At 50.8% G+C, this 14,273-nt stretch overlaps 1 protein-coding gene across 4 annotated transcripts in view; it reads left to right on the top strand.

The window, feature by feature from the left end:
* Positions 1-14,273, top strand: part of Ankrd44 (ankyrin repeat domain 44) — a 211,123-nt gene that overhangs the window by 182,486 nt on the left and 14,364 nt on the right. For all 4 annotated transcript variants that reach the window (XM_041668373.1, XM_041668371.1, XM_041668370.1 and 1 more), the window contains exons 18-21: positions 6,296-6,497; positions 10,204-10,291; positions 11,155-11,272; positions 12,931-13,147. In XM_041668373.1, the coding sequence (XP_041524307.1) occupies positions 6,296-6,497; positions 10,204-10,291; positions 11,155-11,272; positions 12,931-13,147 (625 nt within the window). The remainder of the gene's footprint in view (positions 1-6,295; positions 6,498-10,203; positions 10,292-11,154; positions 11,273-12,930; positions 13,148-14,273) is intronic.

Below are 14,273 nucleotides of genomic sequence, written 5' to 3'. Positions count from 1 at the left end.
GCTGGGACTGGAGAGCTGTAATTAGCAGGATTCCATCATTTTCATGTGCCTGGTACCCAGAACCATCCAGGCTGGGACTGGAGAGCTGTAATTAGCAAGATTCCATCATTTTCATGTGCCTGGTACCCAGAACCATCCAGGCTGGGACTGGAGAGCTGTAATTAGCAAGATTCCATCATTGTGTCCTAGCCTGAGCCGCTTTAACTTGAAAACAATGAATGGATTTTTGTTTTCTTTTCATTGTGAGGATTAAAAGAGAAGATGCAGGGGCTGACCTAAACACCTTGAGGAGTGCCGACCGCCTCCTGCCTGTGTGCTTCTCCGTTCCCTGCGCATCTCCTCTTTATTAAACCCAAGTGTGCTGGCCATTGTCCTCCGTATAGCTCCACGCATTGTAAGGTTTCCTCAGCTAAATTAAGGGAACACAAATTGAAATGGTTACTGTTCTCATCATAATGGAGAAGGGGCTAGATTTGAAAGTGCCATCTGGAACCGGCTGCTGTCTGCTGGGCCTGTTCCCCCCAGCATCATTCAGTAAGCTGAATTCAGAACTACCATTTACCGTTAAAGTGGGAGGCCATGGTCTGGAGAGTCAGTTCTCAAATGTGCCCCAGATCCAAGAGGAGAATCCGAAAGTCTGATTCACAGCCTGGAGTGGATGTTCCTGTTACTACAAACAGGGTTAAATGTTCCTCAGCTGGCTTAGAAACCACCTATGGCCTAGTTAGTAATGGCTGAAGTTGGTGCAGAATTTGTGGAAGGCATTTTACTATTTTCTCTTCTTCGTTGATGTTGGAAACTCCCCAGGATAAGAGGCCAAGGACCATGCGTCTTAACCCTCACATTGAATTGTCATATTCTCTTTTCAAAGTGCTCCTGGGTCAGCTTGCCTTACCTGAAACCAGTTTTTTCTACCCAAGCTGCATACCCTTAGCATAACGAGGTCACTCTGCCCCTCTGGGTGCTCTTTGGTAAGATGGAGATAGCAAGAGCATCTAAATCCCAGATTGGCCACAGTGACGTGAGGTGATGTGTCCCACAGAAGCAGCCAGCAAGTGGTTGCTTCAGAATTTAGGTTATAAGACAGACTTCCTGTCCTGCTCTGTTACAGCTCTTGACACAGCTTGTTTTCCTGTCTCTGGAGAGGCTGTTGTTTATTGTAAAGGCTCAGGAGTCTGGGACTTTGTCCCCAGAGTGTACCTTCATGCTCCACGGCGATAGTCAAGATATTTTACATCTACACGGATATTTCTATAGAAGGAATTTAGGTTTTCATTCAATATCTGTTATTCAGCCCGATTCCATCACAGGCAAACAGAAAGGTATTTAGCCTTCAAGTCAATCAAATGGAATTCCCAAGGTAAAACTACATGCCTATTAGACTCCAGATGCCCAGTTCCTAACTTGGCATCCACCTCAGGACTTCCTGTGGAAAAGGATGTTGACAGTAAATATGGTGGCCTATGCCTACGTATGTGTTGGTGACAGTCCCCACACAGAAGAGGCTGGAGCAGAAGGATTCAGGTTTTGAAGGCAGCCTAAGCTAGGTAACAAGATCCTGTCTCGCGGGTGGGGGGGTGGCATTTACAGATCATAAATAAGATGTGGAAACAGTTGGCACGGTGCCCAGAGCGTAGGAAGTCCTCAGTGAGTCGTTGCTATTATCAAAGCAAATCAACAAATGCAGGGTTAGTATTTGGTGGCAATAAGTGCTTCGAAGACAAGAAAGTGAGCTGAAGAGTGGAGGGATCTTTTCTATATGCGCTGGGAGGCTCACTTCCCTGGTAAGGTATTTGCGTAGATGTACCAGGACTGTCAGGGCAAGTGCCATGGCCACTTAACTGTAGAGGGCAGTGTGGGCACCCCAGAGCCCAGACAATGCTGAGGATTCATGCCAGAGCCCAGGTCTTGTTGGTCATAGCAGGTTTTGGATTTTACTGGCATCAAGAGAAGTTCTAGGCTGGGTTTGCAACAAGGAGTAGCCTGGCTTCTGGTTCGACCACAGGAAGGTTTCATCCGGTACTGGTGTCCATGACAGATCACCAAGGGACAGGGACTGGGGGACGCTTTTGCTAGAATTCTGGCCAAACAGTATGGTGAGAGCTGACGCAGAGCCTCAGATGTGTTTCTAGGACACAGGACATGGCGACAGTGTCCTATGAGAGGCATGGAGAGCTGCCTCCGACTGCACAGCCCCTCTGTGGGTTTGAACGGAGGCATGGGGTTCTCAGGTGGTTCCTGAGAACCCCGACATGTCTGTGTTTGAGTCAATGAAGAAGCTCAGTCCTCTGTACTGACCCATTCGGAACAGGGCAGGGCACAGAGGGCGTTCTTTGTCACTGTCTGCTGCCACACGTCAGTACCGTCTCAGGTACTTGTTCAAGGCTGCAATCATGAGAGACAGAGAAATCGGGGGGCAGGGGCTCCTGAGAATCAGATTGTCATTTGCTGAGATGGCCAGGCTGCAAGCAGAACAGATTCCGGGATGGAAATCCAGGAACTTAGTGCACAGCACTTAGACATTCTAGAGCAGATACCAAGAGGAGGACGGACCTGTAGGCTTAGAAATCAAGAGAGAAGTTGGGACAGGAATATGAATAAGGATTCAGTACCATATGATTTTTTTTTGTGTGTGTGTGCTTTTTCAAGGCAGGGTTTCTTTGTAGCTTTGGAGCCTGTCCTGGAACTAGCTCTTGTAAACCAGGTTGGCCTCGAACTCACAGAGATCCGCCTGCCTCTGCCTTCCAAGTGCTGGGATTAAAGGTGTGCGCCACCACCACCTGGCTTGATTTATACCACACATTACATATAGGATATACTTTTAATATGTACAGATTATCACAATCCTTAGCTAAGATAATGAAATAAGAAAATTCTATTTTTAATTTATTAGTACTCTTAATTCTGATGGCGTCCTTTCAACTTTCTATTTGTTATTGTTATTCTATACTCAGGGAAAAAATTATTTATTTCTTAGGAAGATAAGGTGAATTAAGCACATACACTGAATACCCACTATTTCTAGAAATAACCACTACTATTGCTCTCTGTGGTATCCTGAATTTTTCTTGTGACCATAGCAGTACACATAAATATAAATATGCACAATGCATCCTCTTTTTATATAAATGAGGCCATGCTAGATATATTGCCTGCAACTTAGTTTCTAAAAAGCCTTTTTGGATGCTGTCATTTCACCCTCCACAAATGTCACAGCGACCTACCCATGCGCAAGAGTGCAAGATTGTTTTTCCCCACACTGTTAATGGCATCGGGTAGGACATCTTCAGTCCTGTCCAGGTGGTCATAAGATAGCACTATAAAAATTTACATAGATTTTTGTATGTCTATTGGCATTTTACCTTTCTTTCTTTCTTTCTTTCCTTTCTTTCCTCCTCCTCCTCCTCCCCCCTCCCTCCTCCTCCCCATCACCCCTCCTCCTCCTCCCCCCTCCTCCTCCCCCTCCCCCCTCCTCCTCCTCCCCCTCCTCCTCCTCCCCCCTCCTCCTCCTCCCCCTCCCCCCTCCTCCTCCTCCTCCCCCTCCCCTACTCCTCCTCCTCCCTCTCCCCCTCCCCTTCCCCCTCTCCCTCCTCCTCCTCCCCCTCCCCTCCTCCTCCCCATCACCCCTCCTCCTCCTCCCCCCTCCTCCTCCCCCTCCCCCTCCCCCCCTCCTCCTCCTCCCCCCTCCTCTTCCTCCCCCCTCCTCCCTCTCCTCCCTCCTCCCCTCCTCCCCCCCCTCCTCCCCTCTCCCTCCTCCTCCCCCCTCCTCCTCCTCCCTCTCCCCCCTCCCCCTTCTCCTCTCCCCTCCTCCCCCTCCTCCTCCCCCCTCCTCCTCCTCCCCCTCCCCCCTCCTCCTCCTCCCCCTCCCCCCTCCTCCTCCCTCTCTCCCCCCTCCTCCTCCTCCCCCCTCCTCCTCCTCCCCCTCCCCCCTCCTCCTCCTCCCTCTCCCCCTCCCCCCTCCCCCTCTCCTCTCCCCTCCTCCCCCTCCTCCTCCCCCCTCCTCCTCCTCCCTCCTCCTCCTCCCTCTCCCCCCTCCTCCTCCTCCCCTCTCCTCCACCTCCCTCTCCCCCTCCCCCTCCCTCCCCCTCCCCCCTCCTCCTCCCCCCTCCCCCTCCCCCTCCTCCTCCTCCTCCCTCTCCCCCCTCCTCCCTCTCCCCCCTCCTCCCTCTCCCCCCTCCCCCTCCTCCTCCTCCCTCTCCCCCCTCCTCCTCCCTCTCCCCCTCCTCCCCCTCCCCCCTCCCCCTCCCCCTCCTCCTCCTCCCTCTCCCCCCTCCTCCCCCTCCCCCTCCTCTTCCTCCTCCCCCTCCCCTCCTCCTTCTCCCTCTCCCCCTCCTCCTCCCCCTCCCCCCTCCCCCTCCCCCTCCTCTTCCTCCTCCCCCTCCCCTCCTCCTTCTCCCTCTCCCCCCCCCTCCTCCCCCTCCCCCCTCCCCCTCCCCCTCCCCCCTCCTCCTCCCCCCCCTCCTCCTCCCTCTCCCCCCTCCCCCTCCTCCTCCTCCTCCTCCCTCTCCCCCCTCCTCCCTCTCCCCCCTCCCCCTCCTCCTCCTCCTCCTCCCTCTCCCCCTCCTCCTCCCCCCCCCTCCTCCTCCCCCCCTCCTCCTCCCCCCTCCTCCTCCCTCTCCCCCCTCCTCCCTCTCCCCCCTCCCCCTCCTCCTCCTCCTCCCTCTCCCCCCCCTCCTCCCTCTCCCCCCTCCTCCTCCCCTCCCCCCTCCCCCTCCCCCTCCTCCTCCTCCCTCTCCCCCCTCCTCCCCCTCCCCCTCCTCTTCCTCCTCCCCCTCCCCCTCCTCTTCCTCCTCCCCCTCCCCTCCTCCTCCTCCCTCTCCCCCCTCCTCCTCCCCCTCCCCCCTCCCCCTCCCCCTCCTCCTCCTCCCTCTCCCCCCTCCTCCCCCTCCCCCTCCTCTTCCTCCTCCCCCTCCCCTCCTCCTCCCCCTCCCCTCCTCCTCCTCCTCCCCCTCTCCCCTCCCCCCCTCCTCCTCTCCCTCCCCCTCCCCCCTCCTTCTTCTTCGAGTTGCTTTTTCAGGTCCTTTGAACACTTTTCCTGGTTTCCAAAAGTTCCTTTTAGAGTAAGGAAATCAATCCTTTGTGCGAGGTCTTTTGCAAAGACCTGGTGCCCTGAGGAACAGTACAGTGGGAAAAAATGCCCGTGACAAAAGAGATGCCCTTTGATGTCTCAGGACACAGGGACAGACCTTTCCTATTTCATTCCTGTCTTTCTCACCCACCCCAGATAGCCCACCCCTTCCTCTCGTACTTGTAAGATCCCTCGCTTCTGTATTGGGAGGGCGGGGAGTAGTATTCTTTCCTTTAAAGGCTAAATTAAGAGTCTCAGGCTTACTCTCTTGTTTTGAATAGTATGCAGTCAAGGACCTCATAATGGGTCTGAACTTGGCCCCGACCCATGCCCTATATTCCCCTAATTGTCTCTGTGGCTCCATTATGATCAACAGAAGAAATAAAGAGGCAGGAAGGCTTTCCCTGCGTCTCAGATCTGTGCAGAACTGGCGCAGTCTCTCGCTCTTCATCTTTGCAGCAGTCCCAGGAGGCAGCTTTTATTGCTCTCAGTTTATAGATTCGGAAACAAAGCTCTAAGCACAATTAAGGAACGCACCTACACTCTCGTGGTTAGTAGCTGGTCACGTGGTAGGCGGTGAGGGAAGGTTTGCCTGCCTGGAGCGAGTCACAGAGCCCTTAAGGTTTCCAGTAATTTCCCCCCTAGTGTTATTAACAGAGAAGATTCTGAAAACAGTCTCATTGTCCATCGCTCTGTGTAGGGTTCTTCTGGTAGAGGACCATCCAAGTTGTGCAACCATTTTTCATTATTAGATCACTGTAAAGGTAGGTCTGATAAGCACGCAGCGATGGATGTGGTGTCTTTGAGCAAATTAACTGGCAAAGGAGAAAAAAAAGTATTTATAGGCAACCAGAGGCTTGTGAATTAGTGTTTCAGTCTAACTCCCTCCCTCCCTCCCTCCCTCCCTCCCTCCCTCCCTCCCTCCCTCCCTGCCTCCCTCCCTCCCTCTCCCTCTCTCTCTTTCTTCTCTCACATATTATATCCTGACTGCATCCCCCCTCCCTCCTCTCCTCCCAGTGTCCCCCACCTCCGCTCTGCCCCAGATCCCCTCCCCTCACCCACTTCCTTTCAGAAAAGGGCAGGCCTCAACCAAACATGGCATCTCAAGTTGCAGCAGGACTAGGCACCCGACTCAGGAGTCAGCGGCTCCGGAAGCTCAGCCGTGAAGGTGGATGCCAGGGGATTTGCAGCTATGAGGGTTGCTATGTGTGCCTTTCTTCTCTGCAGGCCTACAATGGGCACCACCAAGCCTTGGAGGTCCTTCTCCAGTCGCTAGTGGACCTGGACATCAGGGACGAGAAAGGCCGGACGGCTTTGTACCTAGCCGCTTTCAAGGGCCACACGGAATGCGTGGAAGCGCTCGTTAACCAGGGCGCGTCCATCTTTGTGAAAGACAATGTCACCCAAAGAACTCCGCTTCACGCCTCAGGTAGGTCCCCGCGAAGGTCCGGGTTACTCCCGAGTTTTGTAATTCGTGTGTAGGTATAAATCAAAGGGTCAAGCAGCTGAGGCGACTCAGCAGATAAAGGTGCCTGCCACCAGGCCTGTTTGACCTGAGTTCCTGCAGGTTCCTGTCATCCAAATGCATAGGGCACATGCCACCCCAATAAATAAATTAATAATTTTTTAAAAAGATTTTAAAAGGACTGTGGCTGGGCTATAGTACAGAGGAAAGCGGCTGCCTAGCGTGTACTAGGCCCTAGGCTCACCAGACCTGTGCCTAGGCCCTAGGCTCCTCCACGACCCTCACCCCCAACCCCTGCAAAGGTCAGCAACGCCTTCTTCCATCCTAACTTGTAACATCTCAAAAGTTTTATTTCTACGCCGTGCATACCCGAATGCTTCCAAAATGCTTTTGATCTGCTTTCTCCTTGGACATGATGGGCGCTTTCTGGCCTCCCCAGAGAAAGAGCCTTTAGAGCCTTAGACTTGTGAACGGGGGGGGGGGGGGGCGGGGGGGGGGAATGGTGAGTTACCCTGTGATCTCCTGAGTCAGTTAGACCGAGCAAGCCACATCAGAATCATAAAGCAGTTAGAAGTGAGGCTTTAACGACATCCAGGACTGCTGTGCCAGGGAAATCACAGACAGCGAGCTAATTAGCACTCCGTTCTATCTATCCACCCACGCAGCGTTCTTTCCCCAGTTCGCTTTCGATGTCCCCGAGAGCAAAACAGAAACACGCACCTGTGCGCGCCGGCCAGCAAGAGACGTGACTTTCCTGGGATGTTTCTGCCGTGCACAGGAAGGGACACTTCCAGACGTGCACAGATGTGCACAGATGTGAAAGCCGTCTGTTAGAATCTCTGGCCCAGCTAGCGCAAGAGCACCTCTTGGCTCAGGCAATGCTGTGGTGTAAGCCTTTGAAGGGCAGTGGTCGGCATCTTTTTTTTTTCCCTTTTAAATACAAATGAAAAAGGATGTATTTTTATTTACTTCCAGGAAACACTGCCCCACATAGTCAAGCCCTGACCCTGTTGGGGTAGTTTCAAAATAACTTTAAAAGATATTTAATGAATCTGTCTTTCTAAGAAGGAAGAGACCTTAATAATTCCAGAGAGAACAGGGATGCCCTGATGTTGTAGGGCTCATCAGAAAAATTCCTCCCCATGTGTTGCTTGAGCTAGCCTCGTGTATTTACCTGAGAATTGAGAGCTAATGTTCACGAGTTAGATGACAAACCAGGGTTGTATCATATACCATCCTGCACTGCTGGGCGCCATGATGCATTATTAAAATGGGAAGGCGCTACTATTTTGAAGCAGACTATAGACTGGGACCAGTCCCTAGCAAATGCTCAGAACAACAAGCTTGTATTCACTGTTCTTTATCTGACTCGGAAGAGCCCAGAAGATGAGATGGTCTTGGTGGGGAAGAAAAGGAGTTAGGACATGTGTTTAAAAGATGTGGACGGTTCTCATTACTTGAAAGTCTTCTAGGAACGCTAGACAGGCCGGTATATTTTTGTCAGAGCCGGCGAGAGAGCTCAGGGGGCAAAGGTTCTTACCACCAACCTGATGGCCTGAATTTGGTCACTGGGGCCCAGAAGAGAGGACCAACTCCTACAAGTTATCCTTGGTTCTCTGCATGCACACCTTGACAAACACACATCAAAATAAATACAGACGTAAGTCTCTTACTATGCCTTAACATCCAAGCCACTGAAGAGATACAATACTGAGACAGAGAAAGTCTACCTGTGGCCTGATTATCTGGAAACATTTATCTCCGGGAAAATGTCAGTGATGGCTGGTATAGCCAATTATAAATTTTTGTTTGTCGCCACTATTTTTGCTTCTTAGGCTTCCTTAGTTTGCTCTTTTTAAAGATTTGTTGCTTAGCATAGCCAAGCTTCCGCCTTATTACCAGGTAATTCCTAACAATTGCCTGTGGCTGGTTTGGTTGTGGAAGACGGGGGCCCCATAACCAGCCTGACCCGTTTGACACCGTGATGGAGGTGTGGTCCAAGGGTGCCCCCTAGTGGTCAGGAAGACCCACGCTGGCTTCCCCTTGATGCCATTCATTAAAAAGACAGGCTGTCATATGACCATCTTCCACAAAATGTCTGCTGAGATTTGAGGAGTCACTTAGCCAGAATTGTTTTCCAGTTCACGTGAGAGGCCAGTTCCTTTGTCTCAGACCCTCGGAGCCTGTGAGGAGGGGCAGCCAGAATGAGGGATTGGCACAGATAAACACAGTGGCAGCTGTGGCTGTCATTCACCTCTGGGAGAGGCTGGACCAGTCTGGCAGAGGGATGGAGATGGAAGGGCACAGCTAAAGACACTAATGTCCTTTTGCTAGAAGACAACTTGGAGAGACTGTGGTGTGTGGGAACCCAAGGAGAACAGGTTTGTCACCCTCAGGGGGACTGGGTTTTCCTGGGGGCTGTGAGGTAAGGACAGGCAACTGTGGTGGGGAAGCAGAAATGATCATGTCACGTGACACAGCAGGTGAGCAATGGGAGCCGAGATAGTCTTTTCTTATGTCTGCTCAAAACCAAAATATCCTTGGAGTGATTCTGAGCATTAAAGACTATCAAATGGATACAGAAAGAAAAGCCAAGGTCTGGAGTTCCCCCCTCTGAGCCCGTTGCCAAGGGGATTTAGCTGTCCGGCCGACGCCAATCTTTTCCTTTTAAGGCACTGGCATTAGGCTCTGTGCAGATTTCAACAAGGTAACAGGCCTTTGTATCATTTTAAGAACAGCAGCAGCAGCAGCCATAAAATGTTGCCTGGAATTCTAACTTGTAATATTTCCTACACACTCACACACACACACCATGGACGGACGCTGAGAACACATTGAATTCTAGGGTTTATTGTCCCGTGAGATTTGCTTCCCAGCATCCCTCACACTCACTTAGGGACCGCCTTCTTCTAAAGGGGCGTCTTTAGTTATGCCCATGGGCGCTTCCTGTTGCCCTTTCCCCAGCTGTGAGGTGAGCATGGCGCTGGGGTTGCACCCCATCTCCTGCGCACTCCTGGGTAGCTGGGGCAGGTAAGGGCCAGCAGTCTTAACTGGGGGCCTCTGAGTCCTCCCTCAGCATCAGTAGGGAGAGGAGGGAAGAGGAAGGCAGACAGTAGCTGCTGTCACCTGCTATAGCATGGCTAAGACATCAGCATCAGAGAGGAGGGGACGCGTGGGCTGTGCTTACTATCCTGCCTTGGAGTTCCAGCGTCAGCCACCGCTAATCAAATCAATGGGAACTATTGCTCCAATATGGAATTTAGAATTTACTGATCCGGAAGAGCGGAGACCATTCTGTTCTCCATCCCTTGCCCTCTTTTTCTCTCTTCTCTGTTGGTGTATGAACGTGGAGAGATTCTCAGCTGAACTGGCGTCGGGGGTCGGGAGGAGACTTATCAGGCCCATACAAGGAGATACGAAAGGACAGCAAATTTAAGGAAAGCTCCCTTAACTCTGGAAACAGAAAGGGAAGGTACAGATCAGAGTTTGCAGGCAGGAAGAAAGGGCCGACCCTGAGCCAGGCCCCCTGGGCCGTCTTGAACTGGAAACCAGGGCTGCTTGCTCAGAGCAGAGGGAAGTCATTGATTGGACGTCCACATCAGCTTCGCTTTGGAGAAAGAGAGCTACAGCGTTGGTTCGTTAAAAGAATGTCCGTCATTTTCTCTTCCAGTTGTTAATGGGCACACGCTGTGCTTGAGACTGCTGCTGGAAATAGCAGACAACCCCGAAGCGGTTGATGTGAGAGACGGCAAGGGACAGTAAGTGCTTCCGTGTTGGCCTTCTGCTGCTGGGTCAGTCCCCAGGGCCGATAGGCTGAGTTAGGATAGGAGTACAGCTCTGTGAAGCTCCTAGGTAAGGAGTCTGGAACAGCGAGGCGTGGCCACCAGAGCAAGCGTTTAAGTGAGCACCCGGTGTGGGTGTATCCTAACGACAGCAGACACCTCTTTCTCCCAGCTGTATCGGTTGCCTGGCTTTTAATACTTTCTAGCTTTTCCACCTTTGACTTATACATTTTTAATTAATATTGGCAAAAAGACAGACCTCGAGGGGTTGTTTCTGTTGTGGAAAACAAAATCCCTCAGCTTGTATCCTCGCCTGCTTGGCCTGTTCCTCACCCAGGCTCTCCTTATGATAAAGAAGGGCAGACAGAAAGACTCGAGTTGCTACCCCCAGGTGAATGAGTTTGAGTGACAGTCAGACCAGGGCCCCGTCTTTCTTCTACACGAGCCGGACTTATTTTCAAAGCCAGGAAGCTCTGTCGGTGGAGGTAAACCCCGAGCAGACAGAGGTCAGCATGGCAAGCAGAGTTGCTGGGATATGATCAAGGGCTCTTTCTGTGTGCACACAGGCCCCAGCCAGCTGGCACCTAGCGATTGCCACACAGTACGGAAAATGGTTGAATTAATGCAATGACTTGAGATGAGACCGTCCCCTGCCTTGCCCTGGGCCTATGCGTTATGCCACCATTTCACGAGTCCCTTGGAACAGAAATCGATTTCTTGTTCTACACGGCATAGAACAACAAATTAGATAACCCAGGAACTATTGGGCCATTAATAAGAACAGAGAGAAAACTCGTCTCTCCCTGGAAGTGGTTTTAATCTCCTTCCTCTCTCCACAGAACGCCCCTGATGCTTGCAGTAGCGTATGGACACATCGATGCTGTCTCCTTGCTGCTGGAGAAGGAAGCAAATGTCAACGCTGTGGATATAGTGGGGTGCACAGCTCTGCACAGAGGGGTACGTGCTTCTCTCTCAGCTTCAGGGAACTGGCTTGGTTTTATTCCGGCGTGAGATTTTAGGGGAAAGATTTGTTTCATAAAACAATCAATTAGCTCTGCAGTCAAAATGAAATTGCAGAATTTTATACAATTATAGGATAATGAAAACTACAGTCAGGTCCTGCTTTAAGACTTTGTTAGACTGGGATAATAGAGACGGGAACACCTACCATTGGCGGGATCGGCTCACCTTTCTGACTGCAAAATGCGTATCACAGAAAATTATAAAACATTTTTTAAGTGCAGAAAAAGAAAAACACAATCACCAGTAATCCTATCTCCTGTAGTAACATTTGATCCATATATACACACACATATATACTTGCACACACACACATATATACATGCATATACATATATACATACACATACATGCACACACAATACATATATACACATGCATGCACATATACACAAATACACACATGCACTCATATACACATACATACATACATAGACTCATTTACACACACACATAATTATACACACGCACACATATATTCACACGTATGTACATACAGATACACACATATGCACATATATACATATACCCACACGTACTCATACACACATACACACACAAACACTCACACGTATACACACACATACACTCACATCATATGGTCTTTTTTCTCTTAGTATATATAAAGGACCATTTTTCGTGCTATTAAATATTTTTCTGGCTGGCCATTTCTAATGCCCCATTGTGTGTAGGCGCCAGAATGGCCAGAATGCATTCTGTGATTTCCTGGCTTGGAGCAGTCATGCTATTTCTGTGGCCCCTTGTGACAAATGAGGGTACTGTATGTGTCCCGTGGCCAATCCTTTGCACACATCTGCAGAGTTGTCTTTTTTGGGGACAAAAATAAGTTAAATGTACAAAGGTAAAAAATCACAAAATCGCTCTGTGGGTGTGGTGTGAACATCCTGAGAAAGGGCAGAAAGAGTTTTCCATGGGTGTTGCTATAGTCATGGCTCTTTTTTCTGGGCACTTCTTTTGGGCCGTGCGCCAGATCCGGGCACTCTACATACACGTGCCTGTCAGTGACAAGCTGTATACGCGACAGCGATCTCACGGTTATAAAGGAGCTGGACATACACAGTCCTTTCCTGTAGAGCTCTCCCGGTGCCTTTGCCGTTCGGATACAGAAACACTTGACAGTGTTGTGACCCCACAATGCCCAGCAGGAAGACGCACTGGGCATGTTAGCTTGGGATGGACAGGCTCTGTAGCCTGAGTGGGCAACAGACTGTGTTCTCTAGCCCCATGGACAGACACTGGGATATTTCCGGAATACATCCCTGTCCGCAGGTCATTGTCCTCTGCCCACTCATGGGTGAATAGCGAGAGCCAGGGAAGGGTAGACAGGAGTTGACAGCCAGGATGTAACCTGCTCCTTGATTCCGAGGCTGCTGTTTTCTACGTAGCATGATACCTTCTGTGGTTGTTTCTTGTGGGCTTTTCTAGCAGGGATTTGACTAGGGTTGGTCTTCCTCCTATCTCCTCAGCAATGCCCCCTGCTCCCCTTAGACCAGATATGGGGGGGGCTTTCGCTCCCAACGCTGTCATCCCCAGCCAACCGCGGTTTGTTTTCTGTTTTCATTGCCATGTGACAGATTATGACCGGACACGAGGAATGTGTGCAATTGCTGCTGGAACAGGAAGCCTGCGTCCTCTGCAGAGACGCCAGAGGCAGGACGCCCCTGCACTACGCAGCAGCTCGGGGCCATGCCACGTGGCTGAGTGAGCTGCTCCAGATTGCCCTGTCAGAAGAGGACTGTTGCCTCAAAGACAACCAGGGCTACACGCCACTGCACTGGGCTTGCTACAATGGTGAGTAGCGTGCCATCTGGGTGATTTCACTAGACTGTTTGTTCAACCAGCTCCCTTTTGATAAGCATTCAGATTAACTTGGGGGTTTCTTTTCTGTTATAAACACTATGACAGTATGCGTATTCATATTACAGCATTAAAAACCTCATTTCGTATCCAGAAGTGAAGTTTTTAAAATGCGTCTTTTTTAATGGCAAGGAGTCATGCCGCACAAAAGCCTGCTCTGATGTGTATCAGAGTACTGTTTCCACAACTTTGCCAGCCCAGAGTGACTCAACCCTCTTTTTATTTTTGCCAACGTCAAGGGTAAAAACACGTGTCTCTTTGCGTTTCCCAGCCTCTTGCCGTGTTTACGGCCCGTGGTTTCCTCTCTGAAAGTGGCCTTTTCCATCCGAGCTTCTTTCTCTTGCCGAAGAGCCTTTGAGTTCTCCTGTGTCCGGAAGAGCCGGGCACCTTATCTGTGGCAGTGTTCTGCCTCGTGCCTTCTTTGGAGCGCCTTCTTCCATGCTGGTGTTTGGGGCTTTCATCCGCTTTTCATAGGATCTCTGTAACCAGCCTTACTTAAGAAGGTCTCGTACATACTCCCTAAGTTAACAGATATGGTTTACAAATATTTCTTACTCTACACCTGTGGTTTGGTATTTCCGTTTCAGTTCCGTTAGGATTTTAGTGTGATCGTTTATGTCCGGAACGAGTTCCTGGGCTCCAGTTACGTTGACAAGAATGCCCGTGTCCTCGCTAGTCTTCATCGGTTTTGCTGTAATAACTTATTTTTTCTCCTTTTCTACCACTGGCAGACTGAATTTTTTTTTTTTTTACCTAAAATAACGTTTTAACCTATAACCTGTGAGTGCTTGCTGGCCAGAAAGAACCGACAACAGAAAAGGAAGAGCACAGGAGAGTCCCAGGTGTGAGGGAAGACACATACTTGCCGCAGCGCAGCCCACGTTGTCTCCCTGGGGCTGGGTCCGTCTTTCTGCTCCTGAACCTCTGCCAGTACAGGCAGAGGAGAGCAGACTGCTCCCCAGCAATCAATCCCCGATTCTGGAATTCTCAGGCACCTCCCTCCAGGTCTGAGGGTCCAAGCTCCCAGAGTCCCCTTCGCTGGGCACTGTGAAATTTTGAA

Source organism: Microtus oregoni, unplaced genomic scaffold, assembly GCF_018167655.1.
Source record: "Microtus oregoni isolate MIOR12 unplaced genomic scaffold, Mior012 000018F_ref0000195, whole genome shotgun sequence".
Lineage (NCBI taxonomy): Eukaryota > Metazoa > Chordata > Mammalia > Rodentia > Cricetidae > Microtus > Microtus oregoni.
Note: the sequence above shows the minus strand (reverse complement) of the source record. Positions and strands in the feature narration are given on the sequence as shown.